Source organism: Sciurus carolinensis, chromosome 11 (assembly GCF_902686445.1).
Source record: "Sciurus carolinensis chromosome 11, mSciCar1.2, whole genome shotgun sequence".
NCBI classification, from domain to species: Eukaryota; Metazoa; Chordata; class Mammalia; order Rodentia; family Sciuridae; genus Sciurus; species Sciurus carolinensis.
Genome location: NC_062223.1, coordinates 35,398,157 through 35,414,155, shown reverse-complemented (window position 1 = coordinate 35,414,155; position 15,999 = coordinate 35,398,157). Strand labels below are relative to the sequence as shown.

The window sequence follows — 15,999 nt, the reverse complement described above, 5'->3', positions numbered from 1 at the left end:
GGGGATCAAAGTAGAAAAAAATATCATGGTAGGTTACTAATTTTTTTTAATGGCAAGGAGAAGAAGGATACATAGAGGGGAATTTTTAATTTTTCACAAAAAATAAAATAACATCTATTGATTGTACAGATGAACTCCACCAAATCTTTGGGAAAAAAACTTCTTCTCAATTGAAATGGATTTCCAAACAATAGAAAAAGGAATAACTTCCCCCATTATTTCTGGGAAAAAAGAATAGCCTCAAAAACAAAACTAAACACTATGAGAAAGAAAATCGTGTGTATTTACATCTATATTATGTGGAATTTTTAAATTAAAGAATTTATCTCACTGGTGAATGTATCAAAATCATGAGTGAAATATTAAGATTGAATTCAGCAACATATTTCTTAAAAAAAGATTAACCTTGACCAAGTTAGGCTTATCCAAGAAATACTGAAAACACTCTATCTTTAGTACAGTCTAAACTTTCATTCTCCAAGGAAGGAGAAAAATTATGAAAGCATTTCAGTAGATTGCTTTTGAGAATATTCACCCATTCATGGTATAAAACTAATGTAAATTAAGAATAAACAATAACTTCCTTAAACTGATTAAAAGAATGAACAAAACTTCAAAGATGATTCCTAATGGGGAAAAATGCTAAAAATAATTTTTAAATCAGGGGAAAGAATGCAGACCACCAACATTTCATTTCAGCTTTGTAGTGAAAGTCATAGCAAGTAAAGCAAAGCAAGAAATAGAAATTAATTGTGTAAGCACTAGGAAGAGAAAAATGTTAATTCATAGAGGATGTTATTGTCTGCATAGTAAACACAAAGGAATATACAGATTTTTGGAATAATATTTTCAAGGCAACTGCCTATAGTTGATAAATAAAAATGTTGCATTTCTATATAGCAGTTAAAATATTAACATAATTTTTAAATATATTTACATTGTTCCAAAAATTAGAAGTTCCCAATAATGATTCTAATAAAAAGTTAGCAAGATCTGTTTGCAGATAGTGATAAAACTTTATTAAAAGGCATTTTAAAAGACACGAACACAGATATATAATGTTCATGGATAGGGAGACACACTCCATAAACTTGTCAATTTGGTTTGAAATCAATGCTATTATAATCAGAATTTGAACTTTTATGGAAGGGTGAGGAGTAAGGAATAGACAGGACACTCTTGAAAAGAATTGGCAATTGCATAGTCACTTTTAGTCCTTACATTTTACAGAAATACTCAATTCCATGTGAATTAATGACCAAGTAGTAAAATCAAAACTAAAAGACTACAATGCATGAAATGATGTTTCCAGCCATGGAATAGGGGAAGGTTTCTTAAAACACTAATTATAATGGGAAACATTAAATTTAATTACATTAAGGTTTAACCTTTTTTAAGTTAAAAAGAGAAAGCCAAAGTGAAAGAAAATGAGTAACACACTTGACCTACACAAAGGATCAAGAATATGGAACATCTAAATTGATGAGAAGGATAAGTAATAAAATAGAAAATGTATTGGAACAGGGGATGTAGTGTAGTGGTGGGACACTCATCTGGCAAGGCCCTGGGTTCCATCCCCAGCACCACCAAAACAAAAAAAAGAAAAAAAGGAATACATAAAAGATATAAACACATTTCACAGAAGTGGTGTGTAATGAATAAACTTAGGAAGCAATCCCCAGTCTCACTCGTAATTAGGAAATGCCCAATAAGATGGTTAGATGCCATTTTACTCCCTCTAATAATACCAAGAGTTAGAATGTGGATCCAGAAGCACTTTTTTTTAATACTTTGTTTTCATTTTTAAAATTGAACTTTTAGTTTTTTTTAAATTGTTCCATTACAGTTATACATGAAAGTGGAATTCATTGTGATATATTCATGCAGGCACATAACAGTTGGGTCAGTTCCATTCCCCTGTTCCCCCCCCTTCCCTGTCCCTTCATTTCCCGTCCCCTTCCTCTACTCCGTTGTTCTCCCTTTCAAGAGGCACTTCTAAACAGTGCAGTGGGATTATAAATTGGCACACCACCTTTGGGAAGCAGTTTGTCATTCTCTTGGGTTTTTGTTTTTGTTTTTAACATCTGCATATCCTGTCACCCAGCAATTCTCTTAGGTATCAGCTCCAAACGAGAGAAACTGCACATTTATTTGCAACAAGAAACAACTCAAACCCCCATCTGCAGAAAATAGAGAAATGCATTATAGTAAATTCACTTAGTGGACATTTATTTGTGCAGCAGAGATATTGAATGAACTAAAACTACACAAAAGCATGGATGAGGTGTAGAAATACATGACGAGTAACAACCCCAAGCCCCGGAAGACAGCATACCGCACACCATCTTCAGAAAGCTCAGGAAGAGGTAGACTAAGTAATATTGTTGAAGCAAATATGCGTGTGTGAGTGATAGAACTATGTTTAAAAGGAGCAGTGGAATAATAAAGACAGCTTTTTGTTGTTGTTGTTAATGGAGATTGAACCTGGGGCCCTGAGCCACATTCCCAATCCTTTTTATTTTTATTTCAAGGCACTTTCATTTAAGTTGCCAAAAGTATTGCTAAGTTGCCCGGGCTGGCCTCGAACTGGCAATTCTCCTGCCTCTGACTCCCACGTCACCAGGATTATAGGCATGCACCATCATGCTTGGCAAAAGACAACATTTAGAATAGTGTGTACCTCTGGAAGTACAGAATACACACAATAAATGCAAGTTCATTCTTCAGTAGGGTGATGGTTTCTGGGATATTCGTTATTTTGTGCCATAAAGCATAAATAAATGTTTTATGTCATGATATATATTTGTGTAATTATGTTTATGTAACTATATACTTACATATGTTATACAGTTATGTACTCTACATACTTATATAAATATGTTCTTTTGTATGTCAGATATTGGCATTAAAGATAATTGCATTTAAAAAATGAAAATCCTTTTGGGAAGCCAGTCAAAAGGATCAGGTCACTAAGAAGGAGGTTAGCTTCAGATTTCTCTGTAATGCCTTCTAAATAATAATTTAGAATAAAATACCAACAAACTATTTGAGGAAGGAGTGTGCTATAGTTTTATATCCAAACTTTCTTTTAGGCATGAAGACTTCAGACAGAAAGTTTTGAACATAAATGAATGTATTAGTTCACTAGGGCAACTGTGAAGTAACACAGTCGGTGGCTTAAACAACAAATTTATTTTTTCATGTCTGGAGGCTGTGAGTACAAGATCAAGGTGGTGACAAGCTTGGTTTCCTCTGAGGCCTCTGCATGGCTCACCTAGGGCCCCCCTATGGCCCCCCTCTCTCTGCCCCTCCACCTGTTGTCTGGCTGGTCACACAGGAATCTGGCGCATCTCTTCTTCTTCTAAGTCCTTCATATAAATCCAGTCATATTGGATTAGGCCCTGCCCTAATGCCTCATTTTAACTTAATGTCACCAAAGACCTTCAAATGCAGTTATATTCTAAGGTTCTGGTGGTTTGGATTTTAAAATATGAATCTTAGGGGAAGACATCATAAGGGGAAGACATCATAGCCCCTAACAGTTACCTCCAAGAATACTGTTTCCATGAATTCTTCTTGAGGAAACCACTAGAAGATGAACTTCAGCCAACCAGGAGAGGATTGGGGAAACCACACAAAAGTAATGTCACTGATCATTGAATACATTTAGCTGTAGCACCAATACTAAAAAGTGGGGCATAAGGTGACAGATCGTAATATAAATACAATATGCCTTGATAATGTGCAGTTATAAAATTACCAGAAATTAAAAAGAAGATGGGAAGCAGGGTGTTTTCTGATTGCCTCTTCTGTAGTATCCGAGATCATCAATCAAAACTAATAGATGAAATAGATAGAAAAATCCAAATTTAGACCTAAATCCAAAATTAGACTTAAATTAAGTGTTGAAATTTTGCATGTGGCAAAGATAGCATCTCACTAAAGGAAGAAAGGCATTTTTCATTAAATATTGGGACAACTTTGTAGCCATCTGGAATACATTAAGTTGGATCTTTATCTTTTATATTACACTGTTAAAATTCAAATGGATCAAAGACTTAAATGTGAAATATGAAATTATACAAGTTCTGGGAAGAAAACACATGATGACAAAATTTCTTGAAAATCCTGAAGTGAAGAGAGCCTTCCAACTACAGCTGAAAATCCAGAAGTCACCAGAGATAACAAACTGATCTCTATAGAAATCAAAATCTACGTCATGTGAATCCTGTCATGATAAAGTCCTCAGGAAAATAAGCAAAATATAAGGACAGGTAATTCACAGGAAGAATATAAAAAGATGGTCAGTTGTACTCACAAGTAGGAAAATACATATTTAAATCACATTTTTCACCTATCATAGCTACAAGGGTCCAAGGTTTATAACATCAGTCTTTAAGAAATAGGGACACTGAGATTAAAGTGTTCCAGGCCTGTGGGGAGTAGATAGATACCTATCAGAGTGAGAAGCATACCTCCTCGACATGGGAGAGCCCTGCTAGTGCACAAATGTGCTTCTGCCCATGCAACGTTACTTTGGCAGCACTGCTGTAATAGTGAAAAACTGAGGAAAAGTGGAATAATCCTTAATAAGGATTCAATTAAATAAATACTAGTACATCCCTGCCAGGAAACACTATGCAGCTCTTAACAAAGAATGAGGACGCTTTCCATGTACTTATGGAAAAGATCTCCCAACATATCTTGTTTGGTGAACAGAGCACAATACAAATGAGTGTCACCTCCGATATAAGAAGTAGGTTACTTCGCATTTAAAAAGGGTAAGACCAGAACAATTAGCAAGAGAAAGAAATAAAAGGGATAAAAATAGGAAAGGAAGTAGTCAAATTATCAGTTTGTAGATGCTATGATCCTATACCTAGAAGATGCAAAACAACACCAAAAGACTGCTAGAGCTAATAAACAAATTTGGCAAAACAGCAGGTTACAAATTTAACTTACAAAAATCAATAGCTTTCCTGTATACCAGCAATGAATCAGCTGAGAAAGAAAGCGGGAAAACAGTTCCATTCACAGTAACCACAAAAAAATTAAATACCTAGGAATAAATCTAACCAAGGAGGTGAAAAACCTATAAAATGAAAACTACAGAACGTTGAAGAAAGAAATTGAAGACTTTAGAAGATAGACCTCCTATGTTCATGGATAGGCAGGATTAATAGTGTTAAAATAGCCATACTACCAAAAGCAATATACAGATTGAATTCAGTCCCCATCAAAATGTTGATGACATTCTTCTTTCATTTGGGAGAATAAAAAACCCAGAATAGGCAAAGCAGTTTTAAGCCAAAAAAGCAATGCTGGAGATACCACAATATCTGACTTCTGAATGTACTACAGGCTATAGTAACAAAAACTACTTGGTACTGGCATAAAAACAGACGTGTAGACCAAGGGTAAAGAATAGACAGAGACAAACCCACACAGACACAGTCATCTGATCCTTGACAAAGGTGTCAAAAACATATGTTGGAGAAAAGAGCCTCTTTAACAAATGATTCTATCCATAATACAAGAATGAAAGTAGACCTTTATCTATCACTCTGCACACAAAAAAAAAATCAATTCAAAATGAATCAAGGCACTAGGAATTAGACCAGAAACTATTCAGCAGGCAGTGACTTTCTCAATAGGACCTACAGAGCTCAGGAAATAATCCTAAAAGTTAAAAAATGAGACAGTATCAAATTAAGACACTTCTACACAGCAAAGGAAACAATAAGGACTGTGAAGAACAAAACCCACAGAATGGAATAAAATCTTTGCTAGCTACTCTTCTGATGGGATTAATATGTAGAATATGTAAAGAACTCAAAAAACTGTACACCAAAAAATCAAATAATCCAATTAATAAATGAACAAAAGAGCTAAACACACTTCTCAAAAAAATAAATAAGTAAATAGGGCCACCAAGTACACACTCAAAAAAATTATCATTGGCGATTAGGGGAATGCAAATCAAAACACTGAGATTTCATCTCGCACCAGTCAGAATGGCAGTCATCAAGAACACAAATAATCAGTGGGCCTGGAACCACCATATAACCCAACTACAGCACTTCTTAGCATTTACCCTGAAGAACTAAAGTCATCTTAAATACAGTGACAACATGCGTAGCCATGTTTAGAGCAGCACAACTCAGAATCACCAAACTATGGAACCTGCCTAGGTGTACGTCAACAGATGAACGGATAAAGAAAATGTGGTGTAGATACACAATGGAGTTTTATTCAGCCATAAGGAAAAATAAAATTATGGCATTTGCAGGAAAATGGAAGGAACTAGAGACCAAACAGAATGTTGAGGATCATATGTTTTTTCTCATATATAGAAGCTAGAGAAGAAAAAGGGAAACAAAGATGGGGTGAATCTCCTAAAAATCAAAGGGAGATCAGCAGAGGAAAGGGACCATGGGGTGGGTGCGAGGGAGGGAGGGGGAAGCGCTGGGGAGTGATATTGGCCAAATCATATTGTTATATTGTGTGCATGTATGGGCGTGTAACAAATTCTATCAATATGTACAACTATAATGCACCAATAAAAAGTATGGGGGAGAGAAGGGTGGAAGTATAATTCTGTCTTCATTTTTCCTTGTGTAAAACAAATCCTAGAAGGATACATGAGGACTAAAAATAGTATTTTGTACAGTAGAGACAGGACAAGAGGGAGTTTTCTCTCTGTATAACTGCGTACTTCCTGGTTTTTGAAACATGTGAGTGAGCTACCAGTCCCAAAGGTTACATTTAAGTAAAGGAGAACCTGGATGTGAAATACAGTTCAGCTAATGTGTTGTTGAGTGGCCTCAAGCAGGATGCTTTGCTTCTCTGAACCAGTTTTCTGGTTCGCATAAAGGCTGATAGCAGTAGAAAGAGGCTCTTAGGACCACTGTTGAGATTAACGCCAGGACAAACCTAACTGCCTAGCGGGGTGGGGGCACCTACCGAGTACTCAGGTGAATGGTGGCGACTCATGGTCCTCTTCCTAATCCTGGTAATAAGCAGCACGTAATTGGAGAGACACCAGACTTAGCTGTCCTTTCCTTTGTAGAATCAGACATCCTGGGTCCTTTCCAGCATGGCAGCCCTCTACTGGAGAGTGAAAGGCCAAGGGAAGAAGGCCATCGACTGCCTACGCCAGGCCCTCCACTATGCTCCCCACCAGATGAAGGTGAGTGGGACTCGGAGGCGAGGCCTCCATCCTGAGGTCCCTTCTGCGCCCTGTGCTTCATTCCGAGCCAGCCTTTATTCAACCAGCCCTCCCCATGCTTGCCCGGTCAGGACGCGGTGCACAGGAAGGATGGGGCGAGAGACCCCGTGCCTGGCCGTGCTGCAGCAAGCCTGTGAACTGTCCCCACCACATGCCCCCTGCCTCAGCAAGGTGGGATTAAGGGAAGGTCCTTTGCATCACCGTGAGATATGACATTACTCAGTACCTTTTCAACTGCACCAGAGCCAGCCATTGTACAGCAAGTACACTGGCCTGAGTAGCCCACACCCTGGAAGGCTTTCTGGGTTTATCTGATCCCCAGGGGCCAGGAGCCTCTTATGCTCTTTTGAGCTCGCTTCCAGGCACAGCAACACAAGCAAATTCCCATTCCTTTACATACGTTGGCCAGTTTCCATTCCGTGGCTGACTGTCCCCTTTCATTTTGCAGTGCTGGGAATCAAATCCAGGGCCTCGCACCTGCTAGGCAAGGGTTCTTTCACTGAGCTACCCACTCAATCCTTCACTAACTGCCTGTTTTACACAGACACCCCAACACCAGCCAGCTCGCCCTGTGTAGTCCCCTAACACCTTCTCCAAAAGGTGTTATCATTGTAATGGCTGAGAATATGCAGTATTTGGAGCACATCTGTATCCTGTGTGCCGAGTTCTGCATTACTCCAGCCCTCACACTAAAGACACCTCGTGTCTTCCTTGTGTGCCCAGGCAGTACCTGGGGTACAGGAAGGAACACAGACTTTGCCGTGGGGCATTGCCGAGTTCTAAACAGCTCCACTTGTTACTGGTTTTGTGACCTCGGGCAAGTTATTGAACTTCTAGGACCTCATCTGAGGACATGCATTCTATGAATGTCTAGTAAGGACACAGATTGTTTCTGTTTTCTGTTTCTTCTGTGTCTCCTGTAGAACCTGGTACCATGTGGTACAGCCCACAACTCGGGTAACACACTTAAAAGGGGGAAATTATGATATGATGTTGCTGCTCGTTCAGTCCATCATTCTGTGCCTTCACTCTGAGGCAGTGGGGAAGGTCCAGACTGGATCAGCAAAGGGATCCGCACACGTTCTGTAGAGCCAGATGGGAACATTTGTGCCCCACGGGTCAGGTGGGCTCTGTTGCCACTAGTTGACTCCACCACGGTAGGAGACGACCCAGAAATTCATAAAGGAATGGGAATGACCAACCCAGTAAACTGCACAGAAGCAGGCAGCAGGCTGACTGGCCTGTGAGCTGTAGCTCACAGCCACTGCTGTAGGTGACACAGTGGTCCTTGCACAAAATACTTGGGCTCTTTTACAGCTCGACTCAAAGTGTGGCCTGTGGACAGGTGTCTGTGCACTTCTTATTACCAGTCGGCACCCAGACAAGGGTTGCACCGGAATAAACCAGCTCCTCACACAGCAGATTGCCTGCTTCAGCTGACACTGTTGTTTTGGTGGTTTTTGGAGGCAAGACTTTGCCGATGAAAGATGTGATAGGTTTATATTCTGGGGCAGTCCCCGAGCTTGGTCGCCCATCATAGAGCAGCAGCCAGCCGCAGGCCAGCACTGTGCATTGTCCTGTTCTGCCACCTGCCAGGCCACACTGTGAAGGCTCAGTGTCCCTCTCGTGCCCCTCCTTCCTCGCAGGACGTGCCCCTGATCAGCCTGGCCAACATCTTGCACAATGCCAAGCTCTGGAACGACGCCGTCATAGTTGCCACCATGGCCGTAGAGATCGCGCCGCACTTTGCCGTGAACCATTTCACGCTGGGCAACGTCTACGTGGCGATGGTAAGACTCTGCGGGGGTCCGGGCACAGCTTTGGTTTCCAGGCATCTTTGAATGTGTCACTGTCCTCCTGTTTCCTCTGAGTTTTATGTCTAAAATTGCCAGCTCCATGGAGGGTAAATTTTACAGATAAGAGGTTAGAGAACTTGGGGGGTTTTCTTTGGTTGGTTTGGTTTTTCAGTAGTATGCAAAATTCACCTAAGTATTTACCACTCAGAAGTTTCTTACCATGAATAGTAGAGTCAGATTGCCCTATAATTTTCTGGAGGCTTCCCTTGTTCCAGAAACCTCACCTAACATTCCACGTAGACACAGCCCTGTGCCCTCTTGATTCCAGGTGGGGACAGGTCCCTGTCCCTGCACTCAGGATGCCCATGCCCACCTCTCACCATATTTTCCCCTTAGGGACAAGACTCCTCTTCATCTCCCTCTTCCCAGTGCCTCCCAGGGTTTGGCACATAGTAGGAACTCATCAAATATTTAATGAATGATGAAATTTCACTCGTGTGAGAGACACTGTTTACAGAGAAAATGGCAACACCATATCCCTCATGAGGGTCAGAGTCAAGGACAGTTTTGGAACTTAAAACCCCAGGGGTCCCCAAAAGCTGTCATAACCAAATTTAACACAAGAATCATGCCTCCACTTTCATCTAAAGTATGGTGTCACACATGGGGCTATTCCCAGGATCCTCTCAATAACAGTTAATAGAATGAGCAGCCCTCAGCTATAAGCTTTATGTACCGTCCTTGACTTCAGAGGCAGGAAGTATAATTTGGCCAGGTTGGTATTGCTGGATGTGCAGATTTCCCTGTCTGCTTCTTAAAATTGGAGGATCTATTTCTGTTGCCAATAAATGTGAAATTTGCGCTAAGAATGAAGGATTCTGTTGGGTTAGAAGGAGCCACTTATCCAGTTGGGCTTTTCTTTGAAAGTGTTAATCTAAGTAAAAGATTTAATGCCTTCAGTATGGCAGTGATCATTTCCAAATCCTGTTCAAATTTGTAAATGTTAGAGAAAATAAAAAGTCTTTACAAGTCTAATTGAGACACCTGACTTACTTCCCTCAAAATCCAGACAGGTGTGTAATGAGCATTAGCTGGGCATGTTTGTGGAGGTATCTGTGAAGATTATGTGCAAGGATTTCATAAAGCACCCGCACAGCACCTGGCACGTTTCGGGCACTCAGTGACGCCAGTCCTTACTGCTGCCCGAATCGTTCCCTTGGTTGGCTCTAACCCCTGTGGCAGGTGATGCCCCTGTCCCTGCACTCCTTGGGCTCAGCTCGGCTTCGTGAAGCTGCACACTGGGACCTGGCAGCTTTCCTTCCTGGTCTCGGCGCTCTGCCGAGCTGTGGCTCCACTGGGAGATGTTTAGGATTGCCACTAACGTGGAGGTGCTTTCTGAGCACAGAGAGGTCGCAGTTTCCCGCTGGTCTAGGGCTCCCTTCCTCTCACATCTGACCCTTTGTCCCTGCAGGAAGAGTTTGAGAAGGCACTGGTGTGGTACGAGTCCACCCTGAAGTTGCAGCCCGAGTTCGTCCCAGCCAAGAACCGGATCCAGACCATCCAGTGTCACCTCATGCTGAAGAAGGGCCGGCGTTCCCCCTAGCGCGCGCCTCCTCTCCTCCCTAACCTGGGCTCTCAGAAAGTCAGAAAAGAACCCAACCAATCACTGTCGGTATCTACTTAATGACGTGTGTGGAAATTACTAAGTAAGACTGCAAGCAGGACTTTCACATATGCGGGAATGGGTTTGGTGTTGGTTTTCAGTTCTTCCCCCAGCCGCCCTCGGAAGAGGCATCTTCAGAAACACAGATTCTTAGGAGGAAAATGCAGCTTAAAGATATTGTGTAAATACTGAGCCAAGACATTTCTGGAGCTACGCTCTGTCTCCAAAACCTCAAGGCCGTTAGGGCTTTCCTCAGTGGTCCAGCCAGCCTCCTCTGGAGGAGGCCAAACCCCACTGCACATCCTCTGCTTCCTGTCCTAGCCTCTGTCGTCAGTGGAGACGCGAGCCCAGCCAGCGCCGGCCAGTGAGAAGCAACGCCCCTGCTTCCTCCACCAGCCCCCCGCGGTCCCCAGTCTTGTCCATTCCATGCTGCTAGGTTACAAATTCTCAGAGGTAGTTTGCAGGGGAGGAAGGGGAAAATGATTTTTAAGACAAAATATTTACAACAACAGAAACTCTTAGGATCTCCTGACCTTTGTAATGTTTATTTATGTTGGGGCGGGAGGGGGGCTGAAGAGGGGAATCTGCAGTGTGCACCATCTTTATCATTTGTACTTTAATTACAAATCGCAAGGAAACCAATACGTTGAAATCCTATATAACAGGTTTATATATATAGAATATGTATATTTGAAGCCCTCGACAGACTGAGTCTATGTTTTACTAATTCTTTGTTCACTGTGTCACCCATCTTGGAATAAGGCAGGCCTGGTGGCTCCCTCTACCCTAGGCCTCCCACCGAGCTCCCCAGGACAGGGCAAGAGCCAGGGCCCAGTGTCTCCACACAACACCTTTGGCTTTGGTCCCAGGAGAATCAGAAACTCCCAACAGTTTGGAATCTTCAAGGGCACATATTGAGAACAAAAATAAAAGTTGTTTATGAGCAAAATAGACCTGTAATGTGATTTTTTTCTTTAGAACCAGATGCATGTGGACGCTTTGGAGCCTGCCTGTACCTCTGCCTCTGAGCTTCCCAGGTCCTGGGATGTCTTGATCTTTCTTTCACATCACCAGCTTCTCCGGTGGATAAATTTATTAGCATGATAACACTCAACCAGCCCCAGTCCACGGTCAGTGGGTGAGCAGAGTTGGTGTACAAGGGACCTTGTCAGGAAAGAAGCAGTAAGCCAGAGTCCAGCCCCTCCTTGAGCACTGGTCTAAGTTCACCCAAGTGACCATCACAGGGAGCCCTGGGGGAGTCATGCCAGCATGACGTGGAGTATTCCCTTTGGGACAGGATTCCCCCGAAGAGTCTTCTGTAGACTCAGAGCGTCAACAGGTCACCGCAAACACTGGCTCATTGCGCAGGCACAGTTTGGTTCTGACAAAGGCTGTGATTTCTTGGAAGCAGCTGAGCAATCAGACATACCTGTGAACTCTAGTTTGTATGCATCTGGAGTCCAGCTAATTCTGAACAGTCTTATCAGATGTCTTGAGAACAGTAAGCTCATTTCTTACTGAATAAAGTGAGCCTTGGCTCAGTAGGAGGATCCTTATAAATTAACATGTCTAAGTATAGTTCCCTCCTCCATCTCACCAGTTTGGTGTTGAGTTTCCCCCCAAAACCCTCAACAGTTGCTTCTTGTCTTTTATTTTTTAATATGCATATAATGAAATGCACTTTGGTCTATGAATTTTGATGTGCAGAGTCAGGCAGCCACCACAACAATCAGGATGTAAAACTCCCACCACCCCAAGAAGACCCTCTGCTACCCCTCTAGTCAAAACTCTCCAATGCTTAACTGGTGGCAGCCACTGGTCTGCTCTCTGTCCCCCTACTAGCTCCTTTTCTTTAGTGCCGTGTCAACGAAATCACGCAGTACATGTTCTTTGGGGTCTAGCTTCTTCCACTGACCTAATGCACTGGGGACTCACCCTGCTGTGGGACTCGGTAGTTCATTACTTTTTATTGCTGGGTAGTATTCCATCATTGGCTCACATGCTGGAGAATGCCAGAATGTTTCCAGCTTCCGGCAATTATTAATAAAGCTGCAATGAGCATCACATGTAGGTTTTTCTGCACACATGGGTTTTCATTTCTCCTGTGTTAATAATTCAGCAGCTTTCTTCCTGCTGAGGAGCTTTGGAAAGTGAGAACCATCAGCCAGCACTGAATGGTGGTCACGTCAAGTGGGTTTTATACGGAAGGAGGATGGGTTTGGGGGCAAGTGTGAAGGAAGGGGAGAGAGCGGGGCTTGTCTATGAGATGACGGGTAGTTCTTTGCACAGCCTTGTCCCCTGCCTTGTTTCAGGTGCTGCTTCCAGTCAAGCATGGTGGGAAGCTGCCCTTCACGGCCAGTGACATGAAAGTCCAGTGATGTGGCAGAGTGGGGACAGGTACCAACAGGCCTGACAGCTGTCTTCCCATCCCTCCTCACAGCTCCCCTGCCCTGTGGCTGCCAACCCAGAACTCTCTGGGGCTTATCCACCAACTAGGTCAAAGATGTGACCTGCCCTAGACCAAGACACTGGTACCTTCTTGCTGGGGTTTAGAAGGTGGAGTCCAGCTCTCCAGTACCAGGAGCAGACAACTGTGTCCCTTCTGTCCACACACACAGGGCCCTGGAAGCCTCCAGAGCAGACTCCCCAGAACGTTGGCCACATGATAGGAGCCACCATGACAACTCCTTTTGGCAGGGCTGTTCCTGCTTCAGAGAACCCCTGGAATGGAGTCAACAAACCCCGTGCAAACCTTGAGCCTGCCTTTCACTAGCCTGAGTGTGTCACTGAGCCCTGAGCTGGATTTCTCACTGACAGAAAATCATCTGAGAATGTAAGAACTACTATTCTTCACTGGGAGTCGCTGTGAGAATTAAAAAAATAAATAATAAAAATTAAGGAGCACCGTGTAAGTAAGTCCAGGTGACTGTTGTCATTGGCACCTTGTCCTAAGAACTGGTTCTCAAAAGAATTCCAAGGGTTCATTTTCAACAAGCCCCAGCTCCAGCTCCTCAGCACAGCCTCTGCTCAGGTTGGCCTCACCATCCTGATTTCCCAGCTCCCACTCTGTCTCGGCCCCCGATGTGCCTTCCTAGCTCCTCTGTGATCGCTACCCTCTCTGGGCCTCTTTGTCCAGAGCCTTTCCTGGTCACTCCAGCAGATGCTGATCACCCTTGTGGTCATTATAACAGCTTCTATTTACCGAGCCAGGCAAGAAGCTGTGCAGCCTTCAGCATGGAAGATTCACTGAGTTCTCAGTATGTCCCAGGATCATTCTAAGAGCCTACGTGGGATGAAGCTCATTGAAGCCTCATGTCAACCCAAGAGTGAGGTCCTGAGCTTATCCTGATCTCAGCTTGCCCACCACCCCTGGTGGGGAGCGACAGAGTGGAGCCCAGGCTAATTCTAAAGCCAGTGCTCCTGCCACCCTGCCATTCATCCATCATCTCACTGAGTCCTCACAACTACAAAATAGGGAGATGACATTATCTCTATTTTAGAGATGGGAAAACCAAGGCTCAGAGGTCACACAACCCACTTGTAAATGTACAGTTAGTCTGCAGTGGACTTCAGACACTAACCAAGCTCAGATCTGCCTACCACCAAATGAGAGCTCTTGACTGCTCTAGCGTGCTGCCTCCAGGTAGACGTTATTTCTGTTAGGAATGTTTTTTTTTTTTTCTTTTTTCTTTTTAAGGTGGAATCTTGCCATATTGTCTGGGTGGCCTTCGATTTCTTGGCTCAAGGGACCCTTCCACCCTAGTCTTTTGAGTAGCTGGGACTCCAAGCATGAGTCACCACCCCAGCTTGGTGCTTCCTCCTTCACTGTTCCCTCTTTGCTTTCAGATGTGCTGATGTCTCTCCCATGTGTGTCCATGTGTCACATGTCTGTCTCATAGCATCAAAGGTAGATCTAATAGTAAATGCTCATTGAATACTAAGAGATTTGACAAGCAACGCAATTGATCATTCCTCTGCTTCCTGCTATTAGCACTGTGAAGGCCTTCCACACACAGCTCACAATTTTTTAGGACACAAATCTCAGAAAGTAAAATAGCTTGCATCTCTGCAATGGAACTTGGAAAAAAAACAAGAGGTGCATCTATCCTGCCTCAGGCTCCCTGCCTCAAGTTTGGCTAATAGAGGAAAGTGCCCAGCTGCCCATGAACCTACCCTTCACTGCCCAACGGTCTTGCCCCACTGGCTGGAGAGATGATGGAACAACTCTAGTGCAGCCAGCTTTGAGGGCAGCCTCCCCTGTCGTGGTCTCCAGGGGCTCCACCCTGACATCGATGCCAGCTGTCACCCCCTGAAGCAGTGGTCAAGTCAGCAGCAGAGGAGACTCACTTCTGAACTCAGTGTCTGTGGTTATTCCAGTGGTCAGACAGGCATCACGTCCCTGTGTCCCCCTTCTGTGAAAATGCACATGAGCAACCCCAGCTCTTCCTAGAAACACTTTTAGCTTAGCACTTACTGATGTCAGACACCAGATGAGACAGCAGGCACTCTGCCTTCCAAGAGTCATGATCTAGTTGAAGAGACAAGACCGAGAGAATTAGAGGAGAGGGTATAAATTCCACTCCAGCAAAAACCTGAATACTGTAAGGACCACACACGATTCTCTGTGGAGGCTCCTGGTCCTCAGCTCAGCCCCCGCCTGCCTCCCCATGCTTCTCTGCCATTCATTTAGTCACTCACCAAACACGTTTTGAATGCCTGCAATGTGCCAGGCACCATGACGGCCACCACAGGTCACTCAATACGTGGGAGAATAGGAGACTGGGAGGCAGTGGCGAGAGAGGAGGCGGCCAATCATGAAAGGCAGCTAAGGAGTTCAGACTTTGTCCCGAGTGGCATGCAGAGCCACTTGCCAGCTCGCACGCACTTCCAGCTACAAGTTGGTTTTCACGGGGGCATCAAACTTCCGCGTCTCTGTGCTGGAGATCCCGCCGGCTCCCCTCCCTCCGCCCTTCTGCACCGCTTTTTACTTACTTAATTCTACTTGTTTCCCGAGACCCTGGAGCCACGGGATGCCAGGCTCCTGTGCGAGCCTGTGATCACCCCTACGACGCTCATCACGCTGCACAGACTCGAGCTGATTACCATCTTGTCTCCAATCAGACGCTGTGGCCAATCCATATCTCCAGCCCCCACGGATCCGCCTGGCTCAAAACAGTGGCTTGATTTTTAAAAAAGCTACTGAACTAGTGAATCAATGGTGAACAGTCCCCCAGAATACCCTGGGGAGGGTATAGTGACATCAGGGAAAGAGACCGGGACCAGGAATTGGAAGGAGAGGGAACCCTGCAGGT

At 43.8% G+C, this 15,999-nt stretch overlaps 1 protein-coding gene across 2 annotated transcripts in view; it reads left to right on the top strand.

Moving 5' to 3' along the window:
* The window catches only part of Ttc17 (tetratricopeptide repeat domain 17), a 113,334-nt gene extending 101,684 nt beyond the window's left edge, over positions 1 to 11,650 (top strand). The window contains exons 22-24 of one of the 2 annotated variants that reach the window (XM_047516536.1): positions 7,070 to 7,189; positions 8,875 to 9,018; positions 10,496 to 11,650. In XM_047516536.1, the coding sequence (XP_047372492.1) occupies positions 7,070 to 7,189; positions 8,875 to 9,018; positions 10,496 to 10,627 (396 nt within the window). In that variant the 3' untranslated portion in view covers positions 10,628 to 11,650. The remainder of the gene's footprint in view (positions 1 to 7,069; positions 7,190 to 8,874; positions 9,019 to 10,495) is intronic. The other variant, XM_047516535.1, reaches the window with a different exon arrangement.
* Positions 11,651 to 15,999: the final 4,349 nt, after the last annotated feature.